The 18,156-nt window shown below is 41.3% G+C and overlaps 1 protein-coding gene across 1 annotated transcript; it reads right to left on the reverse strand.

Moving 5' to 3' along the window:
* Positions 1 to 10,149: 10,149 nt before the first annotated feature.
* Positions 10,150 to 17,904, reverse strand: zgc:65851 (uncharacterized protein LOC321113 homolog). Its single transcript, XM_042488920.1, has 4 exons — positions 17,081 to 17,904; positions 13,704 to 14,021; positions 13,108 to 13,232; positions 10,150 to 11,509 (listed from the first exon to the last, which is right to left on the reverse strand). The coding sequence occupies exons 1-4, from the start codon at positions 17,816 to 17,818 to the stop codon at positions 11,101 to 11,103; spliced, it is 1,590 nt and encodes a 529-aa protein (XP_042344854.1). The 5' UTR covers positions 17,819 to 17,904; the 3' UTR covers positions 10,150 to 11,100.
* Between the last annotated feature and the right edge of the window lie 252 nt (positions 17,905 to 18,156).

Genomic DNA, 18,156 nt, shown 5'->3' on the forward strand with positions numbered 1-18,156 from the left:
TAGATCAGAAACATTAGCATGACAACAACACTCACATTCCCACCCACCCAATGATTATGACTGCAGTGCTTATGACTCTGTTCTGCGGGGGCACTTCATCTTTGCTGCAGTGTGATGCCTCGGACGCTGCCGCACAGCACGCTGCACATGTTTGGTGCCACTGTGTAACTGTCCCATCCTGTGGCGCACAGTTTGTCTGTTTCTGCTCGCCTGGCCTCTGTGTGTAGTCAGGCAGCCCAAATTTTGGCTGGGACTCCTCACCAGCTCCTCCAGAACTGCAGGGCTCTGGGACATCTGCAATGCAGAAGTCTATATATAGCCATGGAGTTAGAGGGAGAGAGAGAGGGAGAGCAGGAGATAGAGAGACAGACAGAGACAGGAGGATGAAGGAAGACACAGAGAGAGAGAGAGAGAGAGAGAGAGAGAGATGAAGGACAAGAAAAAGACAATGAATGAGAAGAATGAACCTAATCTGAAAATGAGCTGGAGACTGATATAGGGCAGACATAATGCAGCTTTGTCAGCTGTTCCTCTTTGCTAAATGTTAACTTTTACAGCTTTTGCAAAGTAAATTTCTTGCTTTTACAACTTTATTTTACTTGAGAAAGTTCTAGAATATCACACAAACAACTGTTTCGGGGGATCCAGGGGACACACCCTCCTCAATATTTGTGCATTTGTCCCCCGCACAATAAAAACATCAAAGTAACAGAGGACATTATTTTGACAAAATTAAAGACATTTGCACCATAAATGGATGTGGAAAAGTCTCAAATTGGTGCATAAAAATTTGCAGAATGTGGAAAACTTAATGTTTGGTGCTTTTCTGGTAGAGGACTACCAAACCAGTCCATTCTCATTCCGAAGTTATTAAAAACCGCTGCTTTGTCAGTGATTTTGGCATAAGATACTGACACCAAAAGTCACCTTCACAGCAGTATGATACACTGCTGGGTGGCGTCAGTATGTAAAGCAGCCAGAAAGAACCTTTCACAGTGTTATGATATGTCACCAGTCGACCGAATGGCACCTGCCATGGCAGTGTGATAGCAGACGGGTAACGTCAGTTGATAATGCAGCCAGATGGAACTTGTCATGGCTGCATGATACGCCACTGGACAATGTCAGGTCGATACATTGCCGGTCATATTATAAGGAGTCCAACAAACCCTGGACTTTCACCAGGAGGTCTGTGTTTGCTTCCCGTCTGAATGTAGAGCCAAACGATGATGTTTTTTCCTAAACCCAATCACCCACCTCTGTTGCCTAAACCTAACCACCTAGAGCGTAATATGTAGACACGGATATCCACTGACAAAGCGGCGACGTGACAACTTGGGATGAGAACATGTTGCCCAAACCCCTATTTTATGCGCCCCTTTCCACCCTCAATTAACTGTCAAAGTAGCAGAGGACTTTTATTTTGACGAAATTAAAAACATGCACATCATGAACTGATGCAGAAAAGGTACAAATTGGTGCATAAAACTTCACCAGATTGCAGGAAATTAAGTGTCTGCTGCTCAACATTTTCATATGGAGGACTCCCAAACCCCCTGTTTCATACCTATATTCCCAGCATTGAAATAAATCCTACGTCCTTGTGTCCACTGATGTCAGCAATCATAAAGGCAAGGGCATCATGAAGTGAGTTTGCCAATATCTCTGTGTTTAACTCACTTAAAAGAGGAAATGTAATTACATGCTTGTGGACTCCACGGCAACAGGAACAGGGAAGGTTGTTAAATGCTGAGGTTGAGTATTTATTGCTTTATCTCGAAGGGTCTCGGGGGGGCAGTGGAGGAGGAGGAGAGCAGTTCAATTATGTATGCACCTCCACAACAACAGAATCTGCTGACAGCAGAGCTCAGCACGCACGCAGCAGCGGCACGGCCAAATCAAGGACGCCTCCACAGTCCGGCCAGCGGCAGGCCACAGGCCCGCAGAGCTGTGGGATTGATCGGATGCTTGAATTTTCAATAAATCTGCCCTCTGACACCGTCCCTGTCTGACTCTCCATCACAGAGGTCCATGCCGAGTCATAACTCTCCTCATGTCATGGCCGGAAGATAGAGCATCAATCATACTGAGTCCAGCATGCAGAGAGAGGAGCCTGAGCAGCACCAGGTCTCGCTATGCTACATGCCACACTTTCAAGAAACATTGAGTGCATTGATTTACAATTATGGACAAACCATGAATTCAAATGAAAGATTATTTTGGAATGTAACTGTAGCATTTTCATGAGAAGTTTAACATTATAGGTACTGATGCTGATAACAAAACTGTGTCCAGCACAAGCTTTATTTGGAACAATGCATCATTTAAAAGGTAACAAAATCCACCTCTAAAGCTCTATAATCAACACATTATCTTGCGTTTCTTTAATCCTTTCAAAAAACAAAATGTAAAAACAACATTTTGTGGTTTTACAGGTTATGTGCTGGACTTTTTCTTGACCAGTTAGTCCAAACCTTCCAGCAAATAGTCCGGCAAACCCACTCCAAAGTGCTAAACATTACACTTCTCATCAAACTCTTTCTATAAAGCATCATTTCCACTAAAATATACTAAAAGTTGCAAATGTGCAGTTAAACCCAATACACAGACAAATCCATATCCCTGTCTCTAATGAGTTATGATGATCTGTCTCAAATAGCATCGAACTTCTTATCGATTGACCTCAGGATATCCAGAGAAACTCTACTTGAATCACGTTGCATTTTCTTTCCCCCAAACTTGTGTTTTCCTTTTCCTCTAATACCTCAGTGTAAAACATTTGTCCTTGCTACTTTCCATGCTTTTCTGACAGTGTTATTGATTATCTGTTAGCGCTGATAATGTTTTTGCAACTGTGCTGATTCTCCCGCCCAGAAACACACACACACTCAACTACATTGTGTGAGCAGGGACACAAACAGTCTCAGGCTGTGATGAAGTTCTTGCTGGTGACAGCTGTGCTGGTGGGCCAGCATTGGCAACTGCCATCCATCTTAGCCGGCCCCATCTTTCACCTCTGGGTGCAGGCAGGCAGAAGCTGAGATTAGCAGATAGCAACACCAGCAGACATCATGCCGCTCCGCCCATTAACGCAAAGGTATCGACTTAAGCCTGGAGGCTAAGGAGGCAGGAGGGCTTGTGACTAGAAGTAGACAGTTGGTATTACTTCTGTGTAAGTGAGAGTAAACAAGTACACACCTCCTCAGACAGGGCCAGCCCTAGGACTTTGGTGGCCCTAAATAAGCTTTTGTTTGTGGCCCCAAAACACTCATAGGGCAACCACCAAATCACAGGCACTGCTCATAGCTGAATGAAAACACATATGCACGTGAATTTACAGCAACAATTTTATTTTAAAGTAAAAAGCAAAATTGAGCACCACAAACTGAAGAACTTTACTGTGATTTTATTCAGAGCGAACAACGTGTTTCGCCTGTAGCTTCTTCAGGTTTGCTACATGAGTATTCACAGATGTGATAAATACATGAGTCACATGACTAATTACCAGCATCATTTCTTTTTTCTTTTTTCCAAGTGTATCAATAACATATTATCTGTTATTATCTATTAAGTGAGCACAATACAAAAAGCATGACAATATTTACAAGACATTAAAAAACATTGCTTATTTTCTTGTAACTTTGGTTGCTCATTGCCTTCGCCCTGTGTTTTTTCAAGAAATCAAACCAATTTGCTCAGGTTTCAAAGGGTTAAGTGAATAAATCAAAACACAAATTTCATGTTGCAAGAAAATATTGTAGAGCTAGCCTCTATAAATTATAAATGAAGCTTACAATCCTAAAAAAAACTCATGTTATTTCTTGGCCTCATTGCTGCTTCAACACACAGAAACAATAATACTGTTGATGCAAATGTGTTATGAAGCAAATATGTATGTTAATACAGTATGTGTAAATGAACATATACACCAAAAATACAACAGAAACTAACATTCTCATAACTGACAAATGTTAAATACTGTTATATTTCATCTATGCTCATTTCAAATAACATGAGAGCTAAATAAAATACATTTGTGAAGTTTTGAAAAAAATGTGCATCCATAAATAAAGTGGATCAACCATACCATATCTCAAAATATTTGTGCTTATATGAGACATACTGGTTTTGAACTGCCCGTGGGAAGTAAGAGTCTGTCCATGGCCCTTTCTTGATTAAAAGTTGTGTTGCAGACCTTTCCCAGCTAGCATATTTTGGTTCTAAAAATGTTCTGAGAATGTAACTTATGCAAGGTTTTAGTAATGTTCTCAGCAGCAAGTTTTCTTTTAGTTCCCAGAACATTTTTTGGGCAACTTGGGTAAACATCAAAAATGTTTAAAAAAAAATTTTTTTTTTAATTTATTCATTGTTAACATGTCACATTACATTACATTTTCATTTAAAATGTGGTCTGTAATCTCAGGCCTCAATAACATGTTCTCATGAAACATTTAACCTTATTGAGACACATTTTGAAGTGATAAACATTCTTAAAACATTCTTTGAACATTAGATTAAAATGTTTTCTTTAAAACAATATTGCAACTTGCTCCCTGCTAGCTGTTTATATCACAGTAGTAAAAGCAGGTGCAAAGGATGGCTGAATTCCATTTAGCTGTTTCAGTTTCAAGGTCCTGCTATTGTGCATGATCTCAGCAGATGCAAAGAAGTTCAAGGTGAATGACATGTGACATAACACAACCAATCTCGGTTTATGAGCCAACTGTCCTTCAGCAAAAGCAAAACGTGGTTAAGCTGCTGTATTTCTTTATTCTTTCTGCTGTCTGGTGGAAGTGCTGATGAAGACTTAAATGCAGAACAAAAAGCAAACATGGGATTAATATAAGTGAGCATCAATGTAGTAGAAAGTGTCCCAAAACAAGCAGATAAGAAAACAAAGAAAAACTAAAATGAAAACCAACCATGAACACACAAGGATCATGAACTAAGGAGTAAAGAAAACACGATTGTGACAACAAGGACAATGAGAGACAAACTAACAAGGAACAAAGGAAAGCACACAGGTATATATAGACAAAGAGCCAATCACAAGACAGAGACACAGCTGGTGGATGCAGGTAAAAGGAGGGAAACACAGGGATTGGCTGACAATCAAAGGTGTGACATAGAAAACAAGGGGGGAGCAAAGAAGACTAATACAGAACAGGTGTGCAGGGAAGACTCTGGGAACAGGAACGGACAAACGAGACAGATGAGAGGCAGGTGAGACGGGAAACAGAAGGGAAACAGAGAAAGGCAGGAAGAACTTATGACAATGAAAAACCACAAGAAAAAGTGAAAACAGGTGAGAAGACTGTACAACAAGTGCGGGACAGATGAGACTAATCAGGAAAACACTAAGGTGGGAAAACACAAAAAGACAGGAAGAAAAACAGACATCGATCTAGTCCTTGCATACAGTATCAATATTGAAGATTTATTAGTCTTTCCTGAGATTCCTGCTCTGTCAGACCATTATTTAATAACTTTCAATTTTTTATTACTCGACTACAAGCCTCTCAGTAAGAGTTACTATTCTAGATGTCTATCTGACTCAGCAGTAGCTAAATTTAAGAAATTGATTCCTTCTGCATTGACATCATTACCATGTCTTACAGCGACTGAGAATACTCTTACTAACTTAAGTCATTCTCAAATTGACTGTCTCATCAATAATGCTACTGGCTCACTGCGATCAGCTCTCGACTCTGTTGCATCCTTCAAGAAGAAAATAATGAAACAAAGATGTTCAACCAACCTGGAAGAGTCCTGTTTAGTCTGGCTGGACAGTCTTAAAGTGTATAAGAAGGCCCTCCGCCATGCCAGGGCAAACTATTACTCATCATTAATTGAGGAAAACAAAAACAATCCCAGGTTTCTTTTCAACACTGTAGCCTGACTGACTCAGAGTCACAGCTCCATAGAGCCTTGTATTCCTTTGACCCTAAGCAGTGACGACTTTATGACTTTCTTTAATGATAAAATTATAACTATTCGAGATAAAATCCTTCACCTCTTGCCCTTAACTGACCTGACCCCGGATATGGCAGCAAGGCCTGAAATTTATTTGGACCGTTTCTCCCCCATTGACCTTCATCGACTCTACACTTTTGATTTCTACACTTTTAAGGCATCAACATGCCTGCTTGACCCCATCCAAACTAAGCTACTTAAGGAAGTTTTGCCCTTATTAGACAACTCTTTATTAGATATAATCAATGCGTCTTTTTTAACAGGCTATGTACCTCAGTCCTTTAAAGTAGCTGTCATTAAACCTCTTCTAAAGAAGCCCACTCTCGATCCTGAGATTTTTAGAGGAATGGCACTAGCCTGGTTTAAGTCATACTTATCAGATCGTTCCCAATTTGTTCACATCAATGATCAACCCTCTGTACATACTAAGGTCTGCTTTGGAGTGCCACAGGATTCTGTGCTTGGACCAATCCTTTTTACTTTATATATGCTTCCTCTAGGCAAAATAATTAGAAAACACTCTATAAATTTCCATTGTTATGCTGACAATACGCAATTACATCTATCTATGAAACCAGATGAAACTGATCAGCTATCTAGACTTCAAACATGTCTTAAGGATGTAAAAGCCTGGATGAGCCGTAATTTCCTGATGTTGAATTCAGACAAAACTGAAGTTATTGTTCTTGGCCCCAAACACCTCAGAAGCTCCTTTTCCAACAATGTAATTTCTCTAGATGGCATTACCTTGGCCTCTGAGTTTTATTTGATCAAGATTTATCTTTTGCCTCCCATATAAAACAAACTTCAAGGACAGCTTCCTTTCACTTGTGTAACATTGCAAAAATTAGACATATCCTGTCCCAAACAGATGCTGAAAAAGTAGTACATGCATTTGTCACCTCTAGGCTGGATTACTTTAGCTCCCTATTATTTGGTTGTCCCAATAAATCTCTTAGGTCTCTCCAACTGGTGCAGAACGCTGCTGAACGTGTTCTAACGGGAAGGAAGAAAAGGGACCATATTTCTCCTGTTTTAGCTTCTTTGCACTGGTTCCCTGTGAAATCCAGGATTGAATTTAAAATCCTCCTCCTTTCTTACAAAGCTCTAAATGGTCAGGCTCCATCCTATCTGTCGCAGCTCATAGTTCCTTACCAACCCTCAAGATCACTGCGCTCTGAAAATGCAGGGTTACTTGTGGTTCCCAAAGTTTCCAAAAGTAGGATAGGAACCAGAGCCTTCAGTTACCACGCTCCTCTCCTATGGAACCATCTTCCAGTTTCAGTCAGGGAGGCAGACACTGTTTCAACTTTTAAGGGTAGACTTACGACCTTCCTCTTTGATAAAGCTTATAATTAGGGCTGGCTCAGGTTGCCTGAACCAGCCCGTAGTTAGGATGACATAGGTTTAACCTGCCGGGGGACTTCCTCTGATACACTGAGCTCCTTTTCCTTCTCTCAATGCCGCCATCTGAAAATCATGCATGTCTGTTAACTGCATTGCCGTTTGCAAGCTTAGCTTAGCCTCAGTAGTTTAGCTCAGCCTTACATCTGTGATAGCCATGTGGTACTCTCACTACCTGGGGCTCACGATTACGGAGCCTGGGTCTGTTGAACTGCACTACCCTAATCCTCTCGGGAGGATTCCTGCTCCCTTGTTTCGTAGTTTCCCTGGATCCTGGCCGTAACCTTGACTGTGCCTGACCGTGGTGATAGCTGTGCTGATGCTGTGACCCTGCCTTTGGTTGTGCTCGTGCTGTGGCTGCACTGATACTGTGCCCCCGCTCGCCCTGATCGTGGTCTGGTCCTGGTTGCACCGATGCTGTGATCTTGCCTTTGGACAACTCCCTATCAATATATGCATGAGACTCTTAACAGCACCCTCAACATCATCATAGAGTGCAATTAATAATTTCACACCTATCATTATTGTAATATGACATGCGTCTGTTTCCGTTATTGCTGTGCCTCTCTCCCCCTCTCTCCCCCTCTCCTCCCCTCTCTCTTTCTCTTTCCTTTTTGCCATGATTGTATTTCATTTGTTATTTACGACATCTATTGCTCGTCTGTCCGTCCTGGAAGAGGGATCCCTCATCATCCTCTACCGCTCTTCCTGAGGTTTCTTTCTTTTTTTCTCCCCATTACAGGGGTTCTTTTTCTGGAGTTTTTCCTTGGGTGATGTGAGGGTCTAAGGGCAGAGAGATGTCGTACACTGTAAAGCCCTCTGAGGCAAACCATATTTTGTGATAATGGGCTCTATAAATAGAATTGACTTGACTTGACATGAGGCATGAGGAATGATACTACAACATAAAACAGGAGACAGAACTTGAATAACAAGACACAAGGGAAAAAAACAGAGTCCACAATACATCAGAATATAAACAGAGCAGCAACCTCTGAGGCTGGAAAATGTAGTCGATGTGGAAGAAACTGCAGTTCGTCAACTTGTGGCTGGCTCCAAAACAGTGTCAACATCAGTCCCCTCACAACTCATGAACCACCCCCTGTGGCTGCAGGCTCCACACTAAGCTGTGCCCTGAAGTGTGTGCACGCTCCAGCCCCCATCTGATGTGTGTCCAGTCACACCCCGACACACTTGACATACAGAGGAGGTTAACAGGGTGCAGGAATAGAATATAATAACTAAAAAGTGCTGCTTTAATGTAGAGCTGATGCACAAAGGTGGGACTATGGTGTGTCTTTGTTCATTGAGATATATCTTTTGTATCAACTCACAGCAACATATGTCAAAATGCAGCTGATGTTGACAGCTGAAGCAATCAAAGTTGTTTCTGTATCAGTTCCAGTCAAGACTGAGGAATGAGTTGAGGTGTAAACAATGAGAGCAGTTAACTTATTAGATGAAGCTATGAAAGCAGCTGACATGTCATTAAAAATGCACACACTGAAAAAGCTGAAATGGAAAAGAGCTGAACTGAAAGCTTTGAATTTCCTGAAAGCAAAATTGTGTTTGTCCATAGTAATTATGGCCTTCCAGTCCACTGCCTCTCATCCAAAGGCATGCTGGGAAAGGCTCCAGCTGCTTAATGACCTTGCAGGTATGAACATACAGTACATAAATATAAAGGGGAATATCACATCATGCACGAATACAGGCTTCATTGTTTTTGCTTTTGAGGGAGCTTAATCATCAAATCACCTTTCTCTGTAAAGAAAGATGTTATCATATTTCATTACTTTTAACAACCTTTGTGAGTGCTGCAGTTTATTGGTGAAATCTGTAAAACGCAATTTGCATGCAAATTGATTCCACTCCCACATAATTTTATCCTTCCTGTTAATTTATTTTATACACACACCCTTCACTTCCTCACTTTACACTAGCTCAACACTATGAAATACCAGGGGCGCACGATGATATTGGCACGTCATTGGTAATCGGCAGATAACGTCTAACAGGGACTGGACTTCTAAATGAGACTTTTATTTGAAGTTTTACAGTATTAACATCAGAAAACTTTCAAGAATTTGAATTTTGTCAAAATGAGTATCTCTCTGGCATGTTTCTCATACTTGGCGACATAAGAGACGCAGAGATGTAGTCAATGTTTGGTTAATAAATGTCTTTATTTGGCTTTGAGAGGAATATCACTGCATGAGATAGCAGCACATACAGTCACAGTTGTATAGCAGAGGTCTGGAAAGTGTCAGCACTCCTCAGCCTCCCCAGAAACAAGTGAGATGGAAGTGAAAATATGTTTTATTTTAACTTTCGGGCATGGTTAAGGCAAGTTTTTTATTTATTTTTTTTAAATTGAACAACACACAACAAGCAAAAATCTATCCCATCCAGCAGATATTTCAAGCTCGAAGAGTCAGGCCATGCATTCATGCCGTTGGTTGATTCATTTGTCAAGAGGGAGAACACAGAGGGTAAACTGATGAAACCACAGTGAAATAAAACACTTCGGAGGGGAGTAATAAAAGAGGTTTTGGTGAAAATAGCCCTTATATGCGACTCTGAACCATATAGCCACGACTCCTGCGGCATCTGCCCCACCTGCCACTTCCAGTCTGAGCTGAGGGCTATCGGTGTCATCATCAGCTGCCTGACACCGACAGCTTACCTTCAGCTTGTTTCCTTTTTCCAGCTAAGTTAAATAAAAGCACCACTACATTCGTATGAGGAGAAAGAAAAAAGTTGGTGTAGGGAAGGAAGGACTTAAGTAAGGACTTGCAAATGAATATTAAACTCACTGACAAATGAATCAATCAAAGGGGGGATAATTCATATTCCCAAAAAATTATATATAGCAGTAATTTAACTCTATAATTTCATTCCCAAAGATGCACTCCCTCACTGAGAAGCTGCAGCTCCTCCTCTGCAGCAACTGGAAATACCATCCACTCTCCAAACACATTTTGTATATACAGTTGTTTTTTTTCCGAGTTGCCGTTATTGCCGTGCTCTGACACTGCAGTGAATGAAAGAGAGAATGAAGTGTTACATTTCCGTTTGTCGTGGTGGGATGAGATGCAGAACAAGAGAGTGATGAGTGGCAGAAAGAGGGGAGTGAAAAGCATTCAGCATGGGGCTTACAGTTCAAACAGGAGCTTTCTCCTCTGTGTGACGAGCCGACACTCAGATATGAGCTGGTAGAGCTTCGGTCGAGGATAAAATCTTGAACGTACTCCCCAACTTTTATATGTAAGAATCAAATAGCACCGTAAAAGTTGGACTGGCTGTGCGTTTCTGTTAAAAGTCTGTGTGCTGACGAGATTGTTACTTTCAAGGTTTTGATTGCTCTTACTGTGATTACTGATCATTGATGGCACATTTACCAAACTTAAGAAACTTAGTGGCATCGCGCTTATCTTTCTGCACGTCCCTCTGCGCTGATGGGATGTACAATGATGGCGACCTCTGCGGAGCAAAAGACTCTACTGCCATTCTAATACATCTATTTCCATCTAAAGCTCCCTTTCCGTCTAATAAAGTTTGTACTAACCACTTCTGAGATACAGAGCAAACAGAAACACGGGGGGTGTGAGGTGAGGCATCCGGAGTGTGCAGAACTGTGTGTGACAGAGTGAACAGATCCATACAAGTGATTGGTGGGATGAGGAATGTGTTATTGATAATGATGAAGATGATGCAAGTAGTTTAACTCTTGCTGTTCTTGCCGTTGGGGCTATCCTTCTTCTTCTCCTTCTCCTCCTTCTCCTCCTTCTCCTTCCCTTTCTGCTTCTCCTCCTCTTCCTCCTCCTCTTCCTCCTCCTCTCCTTCTCCCTCACCCTCGCCTTCCTCCTGGTCATCTCCCTCCTCTCCCTCTTCTCCCTCCTCTCCCTCCTCCTCTCCCTCCTCTCCCTCCTCTCCCTCCTCTCCCTCTTCTACCTCCTCCTCTTCTTCCTCGCCACCCTCTTCCTCCTCCTCTTCAGGCTTGGCTCCAAACTTCCTGTAGGCTCCCAGAGAGTAGGCGCGGGATGACATGTAGGAGAAGCCCGGGTAGCCGGACTGGACCATGGCTCCGCCGACGGTGCTGAGGCGGCACTCCTCGCCCTCCAGCAGCTTCCTGCACAGACACAGAGAGAGAGAGACGAGGGACAAGAGATGACGTCTCCTCTAGTCTGGTTTGGTTACTATAATTATGTCAGTGTCTCACTCCTGAGGGATCTAATGTCACTGGAGTATCAGTGGCAACACCTCTGCTGTCTGTTTCGGGTTATTTTCAACAGATTATTATCACAGTTTCTGACTTAGATTATTAAGATATTTCACTTTGTATCACTGCCATTCATCTGTGTTAATATAGTGAGAGAATAACTGGTCTATTTGGATGACAGAAAAACTATCATATTGTTAATCTAAGTATTTTAAAGCAAACTGTCAAAATAGAAAAGGGGATAATTCCTCTCTCTATAATAATAATAATAATAATAATAGTCCATGGAACAGTCTGCCTGAGCATCTGAGAGATTTTGTTTTTAAATACGAAACCTTAAGACAATTTTTTAGCTTGGCTTTCACTAAATGCCACCTTGTCATTTGTTGCTCTGTTTAGTCTTATGTGTACTATTTTTTTATTAATTTCTTTTTTTTTTTTATCCCTTATGATAATGTGTTCTTTTATTTGTTTTAAACATTTTATTGTTTATTTCTGTAACTTTTCACTATTTACTTTTTCATTGCTATTTGAATCACTCTCTGTATATTACATACAGAGCAAAATCATTGTCATTATTGTTTGGGGGCATTTTTCCCTTATATGACTGTTTCCTTTGTAAATATAAACAGGAATTGTGTGGAAAGAAAGATAGGTATGACATGGACCTTTTAAAAAGAAACCTTAAGACATATCTTTTTGTTTGGCTTTTACTTAATTTGTTAATAATCTGATTGTAGTCTTATCTTTGGCCTTTTGTACTTTTCTTTCATTTTTTTTGTATCCCCTATGTTTATTTGTGCCTTTATTTATTTTACACATTTTATCATTAATTTAGCATTTTTCACTATTAACTTGATACTTTCTTTCTGCGCTATTTTAATCCTGCTCTTTTTTTTAATAACATATACAGAGCAAAATAAAAATAATAATATTATCTTTATTATTAGAAGTAGTAGTATTAATAGTGGTAGTATTAGTACTATTTTGGGCATTTTTCTTTTATTGTAAAGTTTACCTTGTAATGAGAAACAGGAATTGTGTGGAAAGAAAGAAATATGGTATGCATCAATGGCCCCTGGCTGGAATCAAAGTGCAGCCATTGCAGTGTTACACTCTGCACGCAAAAAACTAGGTCACTGTAAGCTGAAGCTTTTCGTTCTAAAAATTCTTGTTGGAGTGGAACTAAAACTCGTTGACTGTTGTTTCCAAGACTCTTGTTAAGATAAGATCAGCTGAAAATGTGTCTGTAAAACAATTTAAAAACTATTAAAAATATATATTTTCTTTATCGCCCTGCCATGTTGAACTGTAAAGTTTCTGTAAACCATGGAGGCACATGTATCCAATGAACTTCAAAAAATTCAAAATACAATAATACCCATCACTCTTCTTCACATAAATATTTGAAACAAGCTTAAATTCACAGTGTAAAAGCTAACACTTAAGTTCAGGTTATTTCAGTTTTACAAACAGATTGCTGCTGTATTGTTTGTAATGTAGCCAACCTGTAGGCAGCGATCTCAATGTCCAGGGCCATCTTGACATTCAGGAGATCCTGGTATTCACGCAGATGGCGGGACATTTCTCCTTTAGTGCTGCGCAAGGCAGCCTCCAGCTGCTGAATGGTATCCTACAGACACACACACACACACAAAACCATATTATGAAATATGAATAATTCATTCTATGGTAGATTAAAAATATACTGATAAACATCTAAGTAGAGATTTTTTTGTCTTTTGCACTGAAAAAGGAGTGTGTTCATTAATATTAAAGGGATTCATAAAAGACAGTCTTGTAATGAGACGTACCAGGTCGTGTCCTTCATTAGGGTCCACCATGACCTTGAGACTTAAAACGAGTCTGACTCCTCTGCCAGAATTCCTAACTAAGTTACGCTCTGTGGTTAATGACCACAGTTAATTGTCTCCATGGAGGCTTGTATTAATAACAGTTTTTAGTATTGATCTGTTGCCTGATTTTTGTTTGTTTTGTCTACAACCTCATATGCTGCCATCTCAGTCACATCTCCTTTGCCTGGCTAAATAAAGGTCATAAAATCAGAAAAAACACAAAACATTACCCTGTGTCATTTACGTACCTGCATCTCTCCCATTTCATTGTTATGGCGATCCTCCATCTCGGCAATCTGCCTCTCCAGGGCCTCATTGTGGCCCCTAAGGGCCTCGATCTCCAGGGTGCGGGCCTGCACCTGCCTGCGGTACTCACTCAGCTCCTCCTTCGAGTGCTTGATGGCGTCCTGGTTGCGGGCAGCCGCCTCAGTCACACTAGCAAACTTGGAGCGGTACCATTCCTCTGCCTGAGCCTGGTTCCTGGCCGACAGGTTCTCATACTGAGCCCGGATGTCCTTCAGAGCAGCGGTCAGGTCCGGTTTACTCATGTCCATCTCCACTGAGACCTGGATGTAGGAAAGGGGAAATCACAAAGGTGTTTTTTTGATACAACTGCTTATTATTTGTAGGCTGAAACAAAGGAGTTATAACTGTAATTAAATGCAGTCAGATTTAAAATTTAGTAATCAATACTGCTCATATTTTAAGTAATACCCACTACATGTATGTGAGTACACACATTAAGCAACTTGGAAGGAAATGTTCTACAAATTGAATGAAATTAGAAGATTTTTTTTTTTTTTTTTTTAAATGTTTTAAAAAAGCAAACAAAAAATATTGGGGGAAAATGTCTAAGGAAATGGAAAAAAAGATATAATATTTAAAATGATCATATCACTTATTTAAAATCATATTACAAAAATATTATATTTATTTTAAATATTATTATATAATAATATTATATTATTTTTTTTTCTTTGTCCAAGTCTGGTTCGTCTTGTTTGTTTGTTTGTTTGTTTGTTTGTTTGTTTTCTACTTCGTTTCTCTCTTTTACATTTTTAAAACTAATTTTTAGGTCATTTTCTGGTGTATTTCACTAATTTTTGGGTGATTCCTTCTTTTGTTGCTCTTTGCCTTCTTGCCATGTTTTTGAAAGAAATCAAACCATTTCTCTCAGGTTTCAAAAGGTTAACCTGATAAATCATATTGAGCAGTTATTGCTAAACTTAGTGAATTTCTACATACATGAAAAAAACCCTTTTCTGTCACACTGGACTACCTGTAGCTAATGAACTGACCAGCCTGATGAGAACAGTGATGATTTTTGAATATCCGCAATATTTCTTTGTGCTTTTTATCTCCGCTTTTATAATCTAGCTGGATTGAATAATTTAATGAATAAACTGCTATTTTCTCTGTCGATCACAGTTGTGCATTGAGCCCATGCTTTTCCTGTGCTCATCGGACTGCACTTCTATTGGTGACACATACATATGTATGTATAGGGTGAGCAGTGTGTTGACGATGCACTGCTGCAGGACTGATGAATCGACTGCTGACTGGAGGCTTCTCTGCCAGAGAAAGCTGTGCTGTCAATAGCTTACATGGCAATAATATTCCCTGCAGGCAAGAGGAGAAACCCTAGAGAAATCTACCCAACAACCGTCACTCCACTGCACGACATCCTTAACATCCCCTGCTCAGTCAATGAATTGATTGATGCTCAAAGTTGCAGTGAAAGTTGCTTCTCATTCACATTAATGTTTTTACTTTTCTTCTTTTTCATTTAAAAAATGATGAGCTCTGTCTGATATTGTTCAAAATATAGCTCCACGAAAAAAGGAGCATGAATTATAATTCATATTTGAAAAAAAAAAGTTTATATGTGCAATGGAAGTTGGAGAAAGAACCATGTGGAGGGTAACATTAAAAAGATGCAGGTGTATTTTTTTCCTTCTGTATCTGTCTATAACAGTACGGCTGTATCATTTGATGCATGCATTTATTATCTATTTATTTTATTTATTAAGAGTTCGTCAAATATGCATTTCAAATGTTATTATGTTCAGTGTTGTTGCTTTTTATATATAACATGTCTTTTAGTGCCCTGATATTTATGTCTTGCGATATTTACAGCAGTTATTGGTACCTGCAAGTTGTGTCGAAAATACATAAAAACAATTGGTCAAAAAAGGAGCTTCTGTTTTTGTTATTCAAACTTCTGCTCGCGCGCTCAGGGCAACACATAAACTTTTTTGTCAAACAGTGAGTGTGTTTTCACTGTCGTGCTGCTGTTAAAGACACTTTAGTTTGAAATGTACATAAACACAACTGCTAGCACACCTCACAGGGTTTATCCGGGCTGCTCCCCCTTGGGACGACCACACCCCTGGATGATGCGCTGTTTCTCCGCATTTTTCTCCCTCCCTCCCCCCTCTATACCTCCTAACTCGCCCCTCTAATAAAAAACGCACCGCCATTATCCCCCAAATATTCGCTCGCTAATGGCGGATCTTACACGAGCCTGCTCAAAGTTTATGACCTTTTTGCGCTATTTATATTTGACGAGACAGTCCTGTGACATGATACTCACGTAATATTCACAGAGAATACATTTTTTCCACATTCTTTGAAGCTACAGACCCCGACGTCAACATACTGTTTTTTTAGGCACTCGCTTTCAGGTAAGCCATCTTGAAGTTTCCACGGGGGCGTGACGGAGCGCGCGGGACGCTGCAGGGACGCTCGAGACCCGGTGAGAGGAGGAAGGAGGGACAGCGCGCGGTGCTGAAACGGAACTGCAGTGCCATCAATTATCCAGTGCGCAGTGCTCAGTATGAGGAGGACGCAGTGTGTCGTGCATACAGAGAAACTGCGATTAAACTTTTAAATGATAACTCCACTGTGGCAGCAGTTATTAAATCACTGAACTACTGCGGTAAACTTGCTAATACACAAACGGTGGCCTGTATAAACAGTTATAGTGCCCCTGCGTACGTGACTAAGTATCATTACCGGTGTATGGGTAAGTTTATTTGATGATTCTATTACAAGTTTTATGGTATTATAGGAACGTTGCAGTCTATTTAAACCATTAGGGGATACAGGTAATAAGTTTGGGTCAGTGTAAAGTCACTCCACAGCCCCAGTTCTTGTAATATTATAGACTAGTTATATGTTGGTTTGTGGTAAAACATGCATGTATGTGACATTAAAAAACAAGGGCCACCCTTGAAAAGATTAGCTGCAAGTGTGAAGGGAAATGATGGTCTGTTTGAGAGAACATGGTCAGCCTTTTTATGCCTTTTTTGTGCCTATTTCAATACGGTGTAGTTTTTTTTCCCCTTTTATTTTATTTGATATTTATTTTTGTTCCTTTATTTTAATTTGAGCTGTCCTTGACAAGTATAGATGGTATAATTTATTTATTTATGTCTTTTTTTGTTGTATTTGAGGATGTGGAGAGCACTGTGTTGTTAGATTAAATATATATATATATAAATCTACTTTTTAAAAAAGTGTGATATTGGAAGCTAGTGGTTGGTAATAAATCTGACGAGTTACCCACAGTACCACCTGTGAGTGTATGCACCAACGGGTCACTTGAACACAGTGGGGTGTGTACCTGAGTGGCCTGCAGAGAAGCTTGCAGCTCCTGCAGCTCCTCTTCATGAACTTTTCTGAGGAAGGCGATCTCGTCCAGCAGCGACTCCACTTTCTTCTCCAGCTCCAGGCGCGCCAGGGTGGCGTCGTCCACGTCCTTCCGGTAGCCTTTCAGGGTGTTCTCCGCCTCCTCGCGCAGCTTGGTCTCCTCCTCCAGCTTCTCCCTCACGCGCTCCAGCGTGTCGTTCATCTGCACGCAGTCCAGGTGCATCTGGCTCCTCTCGTGCGTCAGCTCCTCAACGCGCGCCCGCAGTTCGCGGATCTCCTGCTCGTACAGCTCGTGCAGGCGCGAGGGCTCGTTATTGCGCTGGCGCAGCATCGTTACCTCTGCCTCCAGGACTTTGTTCTGCTGCTCCAGGTTGTGCACTTTCTCGATGAAGGACACGAAGCGGTCGTTGAGGCCCTGCAGCTGCTCCTTCTCGTTGGTGCGGATGATCTTGAGCTCGTTGGTGACCGCGGTGGACTGAGTTAGGTCCATCGAGGAGTCCGGCATGGAGAAGACGCGGCCGGGAGCCGCTGTCCGGCGGAAGGTGGAGGAGGACATCACGGAGGGGGAACCATAGGTGCGGTGGCTGCTGCGGTAACCCGCAGGGTGCAGGCGGGACGGGCTGCTGCCCAGACCCACACGGCCGGACCGGGGGGCATCTCCGAAGATCTTCCGATAGGAGCTGCTGCTGTAAATCTCGCTGGAGTAACTCATGTTTCCTTTTGTCCGGTCCTGCTGCTCTGCACGGGAGAGAGAGAGAGTGTGTGGAGTTTAGGAGTGTGTGAGGGTGAGTGTGTGTGAGCGAGAGAGAGAAAGTGAGATGCGAGTGATGTCTGGCCCAAACAGGTGCTTTTATAGTGAGAGCGCCGGCGCATCATTTGACGCAGGGACTTCAGAAGACGAGGGGAAACCTGCAAGCTTTTGCAGAAAGCCTCCACCCTCTGGGGAGACACGAATTCACTCATGCAGCTCCTCTTTTCTGCCTTGTGGCTCACCCATCAACACAAACAACTCTGTATGGCGATCACGTCATGTATAGGGGCTTCAGCCTG

This window comes from Plectropomus leopardus, chromosome 6 (genome assembly GCF_008729295.1).
Source record: "Plectropomus leopardus isolate mb chromosome 6, YSFRI_Pleo_2.0, whole genome shotgun sequence".
Lineage (NCBI taxonomy): Eukaryota > Metazoa > Chordata > Actinopteri > Perciformes > Serranidae > Plectropomus > Plectropomus leopardus.

Bases quoted from the DNA above. Each gene is read 5' to 3' on its own strand.
- zgc:65851 (XM_042488920.1), bottom strand. From the start codon at position 17,818: ATGAGTTACTCCAGCGAGATTTACAGCAGCAGCTCCTATCGGAAGATC. The intron at 14,022-17,080 runs GTACACACCCCA...TCCTACATCCAG, and splicing joins CTTCTCTGCAGGCCACTCAG to GTCTCAGTGGAGATGGACAT. The intron at 11,510-13,107 runs GTTGGCTACATT...GTGTCTGTGCAG, and splicing joins ATTGAGATCGCTGCCTACAG to GAAGCTGCTGGAGGGCGAGG.